This window comes from Drosophila sechellia, chromosome 2R (genome assembly GCF_004382195.2).
Source record: "Drosophila sechellia strain sech25 chromosome 2R, ASM438219v1, whole genome shotgun sequence".
NCBI lineage: Eukaryota > Metazoa > Arthropoda > Insecta > Diptera > Drosophilidae > Drosophila > Drosophila sechellia.
Genome location: NC_045950.1, coordinates 20,817,470 through 20,831,145, shown reverse-complemented (window position 1 = coordinate 20,831,145; position 13,676 = coordinate 20,817,470). Strand labels below are relative to the sequence as shown.

At 47.5% G+C, this 13,676-nt stretch overlaps 3 protein-coding genes across 7 annotated transcripts; 1 reads left to right on the top strand and 2 right to left on the bottom strand.

The window, feature by feature from the left end:
- Position 1: 1 nt before the first annotated feature.
- Positions 2-7,046, bottom strand: LOC6618898 (sodium/potassium-transporting ATPase subunit beta-1-interacting protein). Of its 5 annotated transcripts, XR_004361217.1 has the most exons (9): positions 6,968-7,046; positions 5,558-5,946; positions 5,366-5,503; positions 5,222-5,302; positions 4,967-5,158; positions 4,845-4,905; positions 3,985-4,039; positions 1,464-1,520; positions 1,294-1,385 (listed from the first exon to the last, which is right to left on the bottom strand). XR_004361217.1 is itself a non-coding variant. In XM_032714154.1 (8 exons), exons 2-8 carry the CDS (start codon positions 5,615-5,617, stop codon positions 1,373-1,375), a joined length of 600 nt encoding a protein of 199 aa, XP_032570045.1. In that variant the 5' UTR covers positions 5,618-5,946; positions 6,968-7,046; the 3' UTR covers positions 1,275-1,372. The 5 variants fall into 5 exon arrangements, 4 of the variants coding, with proteins under 4 accessions (XP_032570044.1, XP_032570045.1, XP_032570043.1 ...); XM_032714154.1 differs by lacking the exon at positions 1,464-1,520 and having other exon boundaries at positions 1,275-1,385; XM_032714153.1 differs by lacking the exons at positions 1,464-1,520; positions 3,985-4,039 and having other exon boundaries at positions 2-1,385.
- A 300-nt stretch (positions 7,047-7,346) lies between these two features.
- Positions 7,347-11,868, bottom strand: LOC6621366. Its single transcript, XM_032714155.1, has 3 exons — positions 11,275-11,868; positions 9,458-10,421; positions 7,347-9,396 (listed from the first exon to the last, which is right to left on the bottom strand). The coding sequence occupies exons 1-3, from the start codon at positions 11,366-11,368 to the stop codon at positions 8,877-8,879; spliced, it is 1,578 nt and encodes a 525-aa protein (XP_032570046.1). The 5' UTR covers positions 11,369-11,868; the 3' UTR covers positions 7,347-8,876.
- Positions 11,777-13,629, top strand: LOC6618895 (vacuolar protein sorting-associated protein 55 homolog). The gene is made up of 3 exons (XM_002043107.2): positions 11,777-11,919; positions 13,003-13,258; positions 13,327-13,629. The coding sequence occupies exons 1-3, from the start codon at positions 11,777-11,779 to the stop codon at positions 13,432-13,434; spliced, it is 507 nt and encodes a 168-aa protein (XP_002043143.1). The 3' UTR covers positions 13,435-13,629.
- The last annotated feature ends 47 nt before the right edge of the window (positions 13,630-13,676 follow it).

The following is a 13,676-nucleotide window of genomic DNA, read 5'->3' as shown; positions in this document are numbered from 1 at the left end:
ATTATTTTAAGTATTTATTTACAAAGGCACTTTGGTAAAACGACAGAAACTTACGTATAAATTAAGCACTACATATATCGTTATATTACGGATCAAGTATAAGCTTTCCATGTGGTTAAAGCACCAAGTGGTAGCCTTGGCTTGTTGCACAAGATATAATATGTGTTGGGCATGGGCTGATGATGGCTGATGATGATTGTGTCCATGTGCGACGGTGAAGACAAAGGGCGAACCGGGTTACATGGTCGTCTCCGAGTCGGGCGGTGTGTGGTAGTTCAGATTGTAGGCGGGCGGACCGTTGTTGAGAAAGGCCATTGAGCGGATGCTTTCCCGCGAAGCAGTTCTTTTGGAGAACGACATGGTGCTGACGTAAGCAGGCGCCGGATCCATTGGCGGCGGCGGAGGATACTGCTGCTGTTGGTGCTGCTGTAGTTGCATGGGATGCTGTTGGTAGAGGGGTGGCGTACAAGGAGCCTGCGGTGGACTGGCGCTCGCTCCGTTCAGTCCAGCGAATACATTTTCACCAGTGGCATTCCCGTAAGCGGTGGAGAGTGGCCGTGAGCCATGAAAATTCGAGTAACTGGAGCGCACCGAGGGCGGTCGATTGTTGTACACTTCATCGGGAGCGTGACCAACGTCGTTTAGGTGCGTCGTGGAGTGTTGGTAACTGGGGTTGTAGTGGCCTCCACCGCCCCCGTGCAGGATTGAGGCTCCAGCTGCAGATGGCAGAGGTGGTGGCGGTGGAAGGCTCGGTGGTTCCTCCAGCGCTCCTAGACCATTGGTATTGTAGTAGATGGGGTCCAGCGGAATGTTTTTGCGGTAGCTGTGGTAGTAGTGCTCGTTGGGTTTGCCGAGACTTCCCAATTGGCTGCCGGAAGCATTGGTGTTGTTTACAAAGTCATTGTTGAGTGATTGCAGGTTGGAGGCAGTCAGCGAGAGTTTATCCTGTCTGTGGAAGGAACCCAGATGAGGTTGCTCCTGCTGAAGCTGCTGATCAATGATTTTAGTCACTGGGTTCTGATGATACTTCCGGCGAGAGCTTCGAGTGCTGCTCCTAACATAGCTTCCGCTACTGCTGTCTGCTCCGCCTCCACGTCCACTATGTCCGTGCTTGGATCTCAGGGTGCCGCTTGATCCGTGGTATGAGCGCCTGCTCGAGCCTCCTCCATTTGACTGCCTTCCTTGTGTGCCGCGCGCCATGACCGATCGCCGCTTGACGCGTCGTGGTGTCATCGGCTTAGGACTCAGTTCGCCGCCATCTTGGTCGCCCCGAGGATCGCCCAGTCCCAAGGAGTGGCCGCCATGCCGGATGGTGTCGGTGCTGCTGCCGAATTCGATGGAGTACAGCGACTGGCGGTGTTTAGACTGCTTGCTAATATGCTTCACTGCGCCGGGGAGAACAATATAGGATCAGTGGATGATTGTTAAGACCGTTAAGCCGCGGATACAATGCTCAAAGTTACCTTGGCTTGTTTTTGAGTGTGCTTTTGTGATTGGAGCTGTTAATCAAGTTGGATTAGCTACGTTCGGAGAGAATCAATAGTTAGCGGTTGGTTAGAGGCACAATTGCTACAAAAAGCCAGCTACCAGTAAGAGAGCAACTTAGGAAGATAGAAGGATCGGCTACGAAAAAAGCTTCCGAGACAGAGATAGATTACCCGTAGTATGGTGTAAATGAACATTTTTATTGGAAACGCTTTCAATCTCATCGAGAATTGGCACCAGTCAGCGCACAATTCGCATGGCTAAAGATGGGGGATCTATCTAAAACAGTAAATAGTGTCTACGCTAAATGTATTTAGATCTGCTCTTGCATTTTGTGGCCTCAAGCTTATTACTAGGCTTAACATTTCTATTCGTAATTCTAAACGCTTTTACGTTTGCTTGCGCTTGTATAACGAATCTCATACTTAACGGAATAGGCAACTTCTTGTTTGTGTTCGTTCGACAACTAAAGTTAGCATCGTAGTACATACATTTCGTTATTAAGGGCCAATACATTCATATGTATTAATAGTTAAACAACTCTTGGGGAGGCTGGGCTCTCCCGCACATAACATCGGTATATATATGTATGTTGTATATTCTAATCTCTATTCCGTCATTCATCCAAGGCATCTGGTTATCGCTCATATTCTCAACAAATTGTCATATCCTTTTCTTGATTATGATTTTGTGACATTTTCGTTTTTTAAATTATCGTTTGTCGTTCATGTTTGTTTTCAGTTATCACAGATCAACATAAAATTGTTAGGCTTGCATTCTGTCACGACTTTCCACGCCTTCTATCACAATTCGAGGAAAGTCTCTACTGATCGCACGTATGTGAATTATTAATTAGATTTACACAATTAAAGTCAGCTCTGCAAGGCATCATTAAAATCGATAAATGCCTGCATGAGAAGCTATGGTTAGGACCTGTTCTTAGCCAGGTTAGCCGGCTGGTTAGGCACAACAAAGAAACAGCAACACCTATGTATATGAAGTTTTTTTATGTGTTTAGGGATCGAGTGATCCTGGTAGAGTTAGTAACAGCCATCCTGCCTAGGCAGAAAGCGTGAGTAAGAGAGAGGAGGAGCAAGTGCAGCGGGACGTACTTAAGTCTAACCCTGCACGCCCACTATCGAGTTGCAGAACGACCGAGGACGGGACTTTTGATCGCGACCGCTCCGACGGTTCACGTGCGGGGCAGCATCTGCCTCGACCTGTTCCATTAGACGATCGTCGCTCTGGGCGCGTACCACATAACCAGGAGGTGTAGCGCGAATCTGGTCGCAAAAGTTGACGGGATTGGATGGCCTTGGTCGACGTTTACTGCGACGTACCATTGGCGACCCATGCGGAACGGGGAGTGGCACTTGAATGGGAAGGCCGGGTCCAAGCTTGCTGGGAATCGCATAGCGCTCTGCCACTTCCGGAGAGAGATCAAGGTAGGGCGCCTGACCCAAGCGTTGATGGATGTGAGGCCGCACTACCGGCGGCGGCGGGGGGGTCAGCATCTGATCGCGATCTTGCTCGGACTCGCCATCTGCGTCCTCATCATTTTCCACCTCCTGGCAGTTGTGCATGGGAACCGTGGGCAGAGGAATGTGAGTCGGCCGTCGGGCATTGGAGTTTGAACCCATACGGAGGGAAGAGGGTAAGCCGTTCTGGTCGTAGGGATAGGCATTGTTGTTGGGACTAGAGCGAGAGTTGGAGTGAAAGACTAGGTGGGGCTGGGCGTTGTTGTTCTCGCCCAGAAAAAGGCTGTTTGGAGTAGGACTTTGAAAAGGGACGTAGGTGACACCGTGTTCGCCGGGAGCGAACTTCTGCAGGGAAAAGTTGTCTTCGTCGTCCTCGAGACTGCGCGACAGGCGATCGAGCGGACGGTGAGGTGAGGATATATTCATGCCCGGATTGAATTCTCCAGAAACAGGATAATCAGATTTAGGCGGCTTGGGCTTGTGATGAATACGGGCGAAATGAGAACTGCCCTGGAGCGAGTCGGGGCTCTGGAATATGCTGTAGTTGCTGTTGCTAAGGGAGTTCCCGGCTAGGTAGGGACTCGAGTTTTGCAGTGAGGCGTACGAAAGCGACGGCGTGGTCTGAGGGGACATGGGACTGGGACTGACGGGTGCCTTGGAATGGTGTTGTCGATGGCGGCGTAGACTACTGCAGTTGCTCCCCTCTCCGCCTGTGCGCTGGGTTACATGGTTGTTTGAAGGGTGACTTTGAGGTTGGAATGATGCGCTGCGGTTATTTGTTGTGTTTGGCGGCAGCAGCGCAGGCGCACGCTGGTGGAGATTATTGTTCAGTGTATTATTGTTGCTGCCGCTCAACTGGTAGTTCTTATTGAAGTGGTGTAGTTTGGGTTGCTGTTGTTGCTGATGATGATAGAGTTTCAGTGAGTTCTGCTGCGGCTGCTGGTGCTGCAGTTGCAGATGCTTATTTGATTGCATGGTGGCGCTTGCGGATGTGGTGGGTATACTTGTATAGCTCACGTACATTGGGTGCACCACGGTATGCTGTGGACTCTTCGCGTCGCCGTTCATGAAATCGACTGAAAACCAGAAATTGATTAAGATGCTTTAACAATAAACAGAGGAAAACTTCGGAGGTAGCAGGACACTGTGCAGCACCCACAAGCTTTTTACTAATTATAGGACTAGTCAAAAGTAATTGATTTAGCTTCTTATTTGTGTAAGTAAATATGTTTTTCTATTGTTTTCTCATTTTGTCTAATAAACGATTATTTTACATTTACATACTTTCATATATCATTTAATTATATTCATTTCGGAGCACCTATCTCAATGTCGAATTACATTGTTTAGAGCTGCACAGTGTCGCTGTCCATATGCAAATACAATGTTTCTGATTTCTTGATTATGAGTAAATGACATATACATAACATGAATAACAATACGATTATGTGGTATGTGAGTAAAATGTTTTAAAAGGCATGTGTATAGATGCTCACAATTCAAATGGACAAGTCATAATGGTTAATATAGAATACAATTTATGTTTAAATCGAAACCATAATTTTCTGGGGGTACAGTCGCATTCCAGGTTGCGGGTTTTTGGGTAGGGAGGCAAGAGCCTTCTTATCTACAGCCTTATATAATCGAGAATAACAATAAGCAATTGGCCGAATTCTCGATGAAAACTTTACAAACATTGCTTACACATAATGGAATATTTCAGGTTTTGTGAGAAAAGAAAACATACACCACAGTGCACAGTGAGACCCGAAAGTGAAAGATCTTATGGGGATGAGAGGGGTTAGCAATGACCGTTCCCGGTTAGTGGTGTTTATGACAGACGAGCATGTTTCTTATTCGCATTCAGAGAGCGCCACTTACATCTGTCGTCCTCGTCAAGAAATATGCAACTAATCAGAATCGCACCGAGTATGCCGAGCAGCTGTGGGAGTGGGAGAGACAATTTACACAATTCAGGGAACTTAAGCTAGTAGATCACTCACCGCCAGAGCGCACTGTACCCCCGAGTGTGTGATCTCCACCAGCGGGTAGTCCAGCAGGCAGCCTTCCACGCGCTCCGGCCGCTGGGGACGGAACGTATCATCCGCGGCCATGTTATAGGTGGGCTTGCAGCCGTACCCATTCGCCTCGAACCAGGAGACACTGCCAGTTCCCAGGTTGAGCAGGTCACTGTCCTGTGAAGAGATTTCCGTCTAGTTAAGAAGAGATATGTCTCTTGTGGATCCATGTAAACTCACCCTGTTCAACTGCCCCACATTTAAGTAGAAGCAAATGAGGAAGGTGTTCCACCCGATCCACAGGAAGTTCCATATTAGATACTGCAGGCGGGCACACAAAATAAATTGGGGTTATCGCAGAGATATGGTAATCAGGGCACTTACGGTGATGATGTATTTAACGCGAAAGTGGTAGGCGCCGTAAAACCCGAATATGATGAACAAAATGTGGAAAAAGTTTACTAGGATGGGCGCCCACATGTAGCCGAGGAAGTCGAATACCTGGCGCTCGATAATCGTTATCTAGGGGGAGCGGCTGTAGATTTCGAATTGTAATCAGGATCGCGGACTACTCACCACTTGCAGGAAGCATATTGACAGCAAAAAGTGTCGCCGCGTACACGAGCACGATCCCATCACATCGTCATTCCATTCAGAATTTGAATAATAAATAAATCCGCTCTCCCCGTCGCTATCTGTCTTTCCAGCTAGCTGTCTACTTCAGTCTATCGCTTCCTTATCGGGACTGGAACTGTTGGCTATCGGCGGCTGTAGTTGGGCCTCCTAGTGGCATTTCCGCGTCGCCTGCAGACCTGCTGCAAGTCAAGCGTGGCAAGTGCCGCTCTACCTCTGCCTCTTGGCCTCTCGCTCGCACCTCGAGAACGAACAGGTGCAGGGGATTCCAGGGGCAGGGTGGGAGCGAGAAAGAATGCAGCTGCCCCGTCGAGCAGCGAACAAAACCTGATCTGTGCGAACCGAGAGTAAATAAAGAGAAATTAAGCCAAATGAACTGCGCTACCGAGAGAAACCCTGCTTAAACACTGCTGGGGAGGGTACTAGTTCTTTGAACCTCGGGGACTGCATTGTGGGTTTATGATTTCACGAATACAACTTGAGTCATGAGATGTTTCATAAATATTATATCCGATTGTAAATAAAGCCTAAAATTTACTTAGTAATATATTTTGAATCAATTTTAAATAAATCATGAAATGTTCACAGTAGTTTATGAGTTAGTAGAATTTAAAAAAAGAGATTATTTATTTGCGAACCTAAAGAATAGGGAAACTTTATAAAATGCTCTTTCCCTGGGAAAGTCACGGGTACCAAACTATTCCACCTAGGTACAAGCAAAGAGGTACTGCCCATCCCCACACCGCTGCTCACACACACTCGCGCGCACGGAATGCTCCCTACCAACACACTCGATGCGAGGGGCTCACGTAACTTGAACCAAGCACGCACTATTTTCGCCCATTTCATCTACGCGAGCACAAAGTGTTATATGTATTGTCGATTTCAACAGCGTCTGCTTAGTGTCCAGGTCAAGTATGAGCAATTAATTAATTAGCACACAGACACGCCAGAGATGCTCCCGCATCATCATTCCAGTGCGGGTACGCCATGTCTATATTTGAGACCCTCACAGATCGATCGGTGGTTGGACGTACACGTCTTGGCGGTACCCGGTAATCAAATTAAACTGTAATTCAATGGACAACGCATGACGCGCTTTATTTGTCACTCGAATATGACTCAAAGCGAGAACTCAATTTCATTTGTTTTTCACTTGCGACACGGAAGCCCCACTACACCATCAAAACACACAAACACACACACATGGGCAGGAGTGAGATACGCTGCATTTAGATTCCATATGCTTGGAACGGCCCCAACGCAGCGAAATCGGCACATCACCACTCCACTTTACATAATAAGCAGCCTCGTCGATTTATTATCTCGGAAAATAACGTTTTTCAGACTTACGTTGGGAACAAGTGCGCGAGCAAACGGGACAAACAATTGAAATAACTGAGCAGTGTGACCGTGCTACAAGCGATAAGAATTCCTACCTGACAGAAAATGGCGTTATATACCATTTCAGTTTGTAGAAATACCAATCATTGGAAATGGTATTTGACGTTACTTTTTAAAAAGCCTTTTATAATAATCAAACTATAAAATGTACAACTAAAATATTTTCCCGGTTGGCAGGCTCGATCGATCATCTTACAGCGCTCTTTTATCTTTCCAAAGGACATGACCAGAAGGACTCGCTTCTTGAAGATTACGTTGAGGATACATGTGGAAAATCCCGGAAAGTTGGGTCCAGATACGTGTTGATTGGAAAGAAGAAGACGCTGGGTTTCGGTTAGTTTAGTTTATTCTGTATGCATATTGTATAATTTGTGTTTTTCCGGTTATCATACATGAATAAATATAAATTAAATTATGCTCTTCATTCACAAAGTGTGTTCTTTGCACCTCCTCTTGCAAGTTGCAACGATTCCTCGTTTTGAGTTCGGATTATTTTCGTGTCTTTGGCCAAACACCATAAAATATATATTTCAAACTCAACATTACGCTCAACGTACATTCATATGCTATGCGCATTTTATTGTGGCTAAGTCAGTTTCGATTTGGAATTCAAATTCAATTTTCAATGCTCCAAGATGCTTTGCATTCGCCTAGTTAATAGAAATATAATATTCGTGTTGTATTTTCTTTAGCTAGTTTTTGAACTCGCAAGTTCTTCAATTCGGTTGTATTCAGTGTATTGTTTCGGCCGCAATGGTTCCTAACTCTGTCCTTTGCCCAATGTTTCATGATTATTTACAGCAATCGAGAATACAGCATAGTAAAATGTTCGCTACAGTTTCCTATAGTAGTTTTGGGGGCTGGGAATCGTTTCCGCTGATAGTTTCCACTAATAATCTCTCACTAATCGGTAAATAAATTGTTTCTTCGTATCGTTTTCTCTTTTTTGTACAATAGACGCGTGTTCTTTTTGTGTGTTATCAGTCGTTTTTCATTTACTTTACATTAATGTGCAGGGAAATTATTGTTAAGTTTTACTTGTAAATAATCCTCTTCTCCTCTAGTCGCGTCTCCTGCTCTACGAAATATATTTGCATGCGCATGCAAAAAGGTTGGATGCCGGAATTGTATTTCTAAATTGACACAGATAATTTAGGATCGATCACAAAGCGTAGTAAAAATGAGAGAAGATAGTACACCACACAGACAGGTAAGTAAAAAGGTGTCCGCCTTCGTGTATATAATACAATAATTACATGAATATATATCTATATATAAATATGTGTGTGTGTATACATATATTTATAATAATATAATATGTTAGCTTGCTTCGGTTGGTTGTCCCTCTTCCTGAGCTTCTCAGCTCCTCCAGACCTCAAGTCCAACGATTCGCAGAGACAAAAAAGTTGATATACAATAACCCCCGCTGCCATGCAACACAGGATTACGCATGCCGCATCGTAATAGAATCATCAGCGTTGTGCAACTGACAGCGGGTGGAAACAGGGCGGATGGGGTTGGGATTGGGATTGGGTTCGGGTTCGGTATTGGGTTTGGGTCCGGGGTACTCACGGTTCACTGGCGCTATTCTTACTGCATAGCAATTACATTACATTACCGGACTTATGCATATGGGGAAGGAAGAATAGTGACAGATAGCTGAGTGTCGTGTGTATGGATTGCGGCTCCCGGAATTAAATTCCCTGGAGTATTTGTTAGGAATTCATATGCATATATGGGTTCCAGCACCTAGTATGATCTGTTTCTGATTCTGTGTAAGAGGATGTGTCTGTTGGCTGACAATGGATCAGTCAAACTTTACCAATTGCCCCAAGAGAGAAAACAAAGTCCAGTCGCCTTACTTCTTGCTCTTGCGCTTCTGCTTGGGCTCCTCCCCTCCGGTCGTTGAGGATGCTGATGCGTTCAGGAGATTAATATTCGGCTTGACCGTTCCCTTCTTCTGGGTGGCCGGCTGCTGGGGGGTGGCCTGTGTGATGTTGTTATTGGTGGCTGCTGCCGCATTGGCAGCTCCAGCGGCTTGGGACGACAGGTTGTTCGACGGCGTGGCCGGCGTCTCGTCCAGGAAGAGCGGATTCTTCACCTCCATCTCACCAGTGGGCGCCAGGCCGGGGCACTCGTACACCGTGTAGTCGCCCTCCTCGTTGTCGTCGTCGCTCTCCACGTCGGACATGCCGCAGCTACCATCCGTGGCCTGGTTCTCCATGGCGATGATCTGCTGCTTCTGGTGCTGGTAGTGGTACATTTGGGCGCTCTGGGCCAGTTTTCTGTCACCGGACGGCGAGACATCCTTGTTCGGCCCGGTAACGCCGTAGGCAGGGTATTCCACGTCCGCTGCTGCCTTGTGTCGATTATGGAACCTGTCAAGAAATATTGGTTAGCTTCTGGAACAGGCATTGGGAGCTTCTCTGGGTTGCTTACCAAGTTACTCCGAGGGCAAGCAGCCCAACGGTCACCGCTGCACTAACTCCTGCTATTAGGGCCACTATGTACACCCCCATATCGCTGTTCATGCCCAGGTGTTGGCGCAGCACAATCTGCTCCTGACTGGAATCACCTCCGTTGACTAGCGTCAAATGAGAGGGCGCTTTGCTCTGCTTTTGCAGCTTGTTGATCAGTGCGTTAAGTTCATGGGGTGGTTGTTCTTTGCTCTGGGGAATATTCACTCCCGCCACGGCTGCGGCGGCGGCTGACTGGGGATTGATGCGGTGGAAGTTGGCGTTAGCGGCGTCCAGCAGCTTGGGCGGCTCAACGGGCACGGGAGCCGGCACTGGCGTATCGATCTTGGTCTTACTGGCGGTGGTGGCTACTTCGGTTGTGGGCTCAATGGGAGCATACTCCTCGTAGTCCTCCAGCGCCCGGGAATCCAGCTCCCCCGAAGGGTCGTTCGGGTTGTCAAAGAAGCGAGCGTCGTTGGGACCTACGGCGAAGGGAATCCGCTCGCGCAGCACGCTGTTTCTGTTCGGGGAGTTGCCCAGGCTGGGGCGATTCGGAAGGCTGGGCAGGGGCGGTAGGTTGGGCAGGCGAGGGAGGTACAAAGGAGGACTTTGGAGATCAGAGACTGCCTCCATCGGACTGCCGTAGCTGGCCTCTGCTTCCGCGTTGTCGTACTGGTCGTACTGCTGGTTCAGGTTGTTTCCGTTGGACTCGTAGTCCTCCTCCGCCTCGCGCTGTACCTGGAGTTCCTGCTGCCGCTGGCGGTACCGCTCCTGCTCCAAGAGCTGCCGCTGACGATCCATCTTCAGGTTGATTTCGTGCAGCTGCTGGTCGAACTGCTGCTGCAGCCGACGGCGGGCATACTGCTCCATCATCTGGGCCAGAAAAGCATACTCTTGCTCACTCTGCGGATCCATCACAGGCGGCTGAATGGGTCGACGGCGCAATCCTGCAAGGATTCGGATTCGAATCGGATCAATGTCATCGGATTAGTGGGCGCGGGCAGGTGATTCTGGTAATGGTAATGAGCCTGGGCTGCGTGTTAGCGGTCGGAAAATAGAAAGTGAAATCGAAGTCGAAATAGAAATAGAAGGAATGGCCGAGTGGCGGTGGTCTGCCCCTAAAGCCTTAAAGGATTCGAAATAGACAAACAAAAGTTCGTTTTATTGCCAGAGGCTAAAAATAGACCAATTACACACGCGCCCAGGTCAACCCGAGCCATTCTCGCAGAGTGAGGGAGACCAACATACAGTCGGAGGACTGGGAACCGAAGTCTGTGACGTGCGTGGCGATTCCATCGCACTTTGTTGTTTTCGTAGTGTTCGGCCCATTGTTGCGCTTGAATCAAGGAAGTATTTGTTATAGCTGTTGGGATGAACGGAAAAGCTTTAAGGCGCTCATATGTATGCTACGAAGAATGTAGCTACTCCATATTACATATATTTATACAAAATGCATGGCCTGGGAAACAAACGTATGCATACGAATGAATGTAAATTTCGATTGCAGAATTTCGTTCAGAGCACTTATGTGTATTTTTGTATTTACGACGCTGCAGTTTACTTGACTATTTAGTTTTGCCGAAGCAAAGAGCGTGGGTGTTTTGGTTTGGTTCGGAGCACTTCGCAGGACACGCCATGCATGTATCTAGTGCAGGGGATACACAAATCGAGGTGGCAGCTTTCCTTTGCTTTCGCTCCTCCTGCGCCATTCAAGCCCGAACTCTCAGGTTGCGTGTGTGGGTGCATGGGTGTACGGGCTTATAGGTGAATGGGTGTGTAGTGCGCTATTTTTAGGCTTACCTGGGTAAACGGACATTTCGCAATGACCCAATATGCTGCACAGTACCGTTGCAGCGAGCGCCAAGCTAACGGTGATTTCCAGGCGAGCCGCCATCTTGCACTTGCCACCGAATGCACTTGCACTTGCGGATTTCTCGAGAACTCAGAACTCAATTGCGAATGGGAACTATCTAGCACTTCACGACCTCTGCCACCACTGCCATATGGCCGGTTAATAGGGCTTTGGCCAGAACGACGACGTCGACGAGGGTTATTGATTTTCAACACCCACACTCGCACACACTTGCGAATATATCCAATTGGCAGCTGCTGGTGGTTGCTCCCCGAACTTTTGCACTTTCGCGTGGGCGTGCAATATTTCTGGCTAGTAACCTGCGCCAACTGCACTTCTCGAGGATTTTCGGATAGTTGGTGTCCTAGCAATGGTTATGCTGCACTCCACCGGCTGGTTAAAATGTCAAATGGTGCACTTTTCTTACAAATTGCTGGCGAAGAAGCTCAGATGGACATATGGCTGTGGGGATATACATATGCGGATGGGACTCGACTCCTGGGCTGCGTTGCTCCGCTGTCGACGTATACCGTTATACTGAAGAAACTGAATGAGCCTGGCGGCGGCAAAAAGCCCGAGAAGAAGCAGAAGCTGTGACGCAAATGTTAGGTTCGCCCCCGCGCTGTTAAATGTTGCGGGCAGCTTTTGAGGGCAGGCCGTGCAGCAACAACAACCAGAGGGGCACAGTAGTCAAAAGCAGCGCCTGCGCACAGTGGGGCTAGAAAGCTCGGCACGTCCGTTCCTTTATTCTTTGAGTAAACACGGGCATTCATAAAGAGCCGAGACGAGGCCAAGGAGACTCTCGGCCAGCTAGCAGGTGGCTGCCACTCACGAATTCCGAAGCCCCGCCAGTCTACTCCCCGCTTGGGGGACCTTCCCTTTCCTCCAGCTTCCTCGCTTGGGATAGGGCGTGCTTAATTTTTATCAATGAATTGGCAGCCAAAGAGCTTTTCTCACCAGCAAAGGACTGCGGGAGTTATGGTAGGCGGAAAAGAGTATGCAGCGGGAAACAATCATGGTGATACATATGTGGAGCATTGGTCCTGATGTCCTGATCGGTTGGGAGAAATACCCCCAAGTGGATCTTTGATTCTTACGGGAAATGATTTCGTAACAGATTGTTGAGGAATACTCCTTTTTTCATTGCTTTCTTTTCATTGATTAGTCGTTGATAAACGGACCCAGTTAAAAGACATTTATTGAAAAAGCTTTCACTAAATAGAACTTGAGAAAGCAAAGCTAAGTCCTTTAATAAAGCATTCCACGGAGGTTCGGAGAAAATATGCATATGAATTGAAAAATATGCATATGAAAGAATATAAAATCGAATATCATAAATTATCTTTAACGGTATATACTAGAATCGGTATATTACGTTTAAATAATTTTTAATGGTCATATTTCGGTCATACTGATGAACTGGCTCATCTGGAACTACACATCTGAGTCATTTTTAGGAGCGACAAAGGAAAAATTATAAACAAATACAATGGCCACCTTAAAGGGTAACTATGCACATCAGTCTCTAGCAAATCTAATGGCTTACGTTCTCCGCCTACATCAACACCAACTGGAACCCGCTACACACCTCTTTTGAAACCATCACACAGCGTATGTCTACAACTACACCCACTCCTGCAGCCAATCGACTGATAATGATTCCCCTCTTTGTGCAGCCTCTTCATCTGCGCCTTTCTTACATGCATTGGTGTTACCTTCCTGATCCTGGCCTGCGCCGTGCCCACGACGAAGATTTTCTATCCGTTCTTCGTTTTGCTGTTCTACGTGCTGTCAGTTCTTCCGGTCTTCATTGCCAAGAGAACCACTCCAGGAAATGAGACCAATCCGAAATCGGAGTTTGCTCACTTCCTTAGCGCGGGAATGGTGCTGAGTGCCTTCGCCCTGCCCATCGTCCTAGCCCACGCATTGGTGGTAAGTGGACACACGGAGCTATTTGTAAGATTGAAAAAGTGTTAAACACGCGTTGCCCTTCTCAACAGATCACCTGGACGGCGAGTATCCTGACGATAATAAGTAACATTATTAACTACGGCACTATCTTCTGGTACGCCATGCGCGATGACGAGCCATACGGATCCATGTTCTAGAGGGGATTTGTAGTTCTCAAGCTCAGTAGGCTGATAGCCGGCGCAGGAATATCACCGATGCACTGCGTCCTGGGGTTACGGCCATTTATTCGTAAGCACGCATGCTGTTCGCTTATCCGCAGTCATCAACAAATCTCATATAATCAAGTGTATCCAGATAAACGTAAACGAAATAAACAAACGTAGTAAACATTATCTGTTTGGTTCCGGTTCTTTTTGCTGGTTCGATATCTAAACCACTC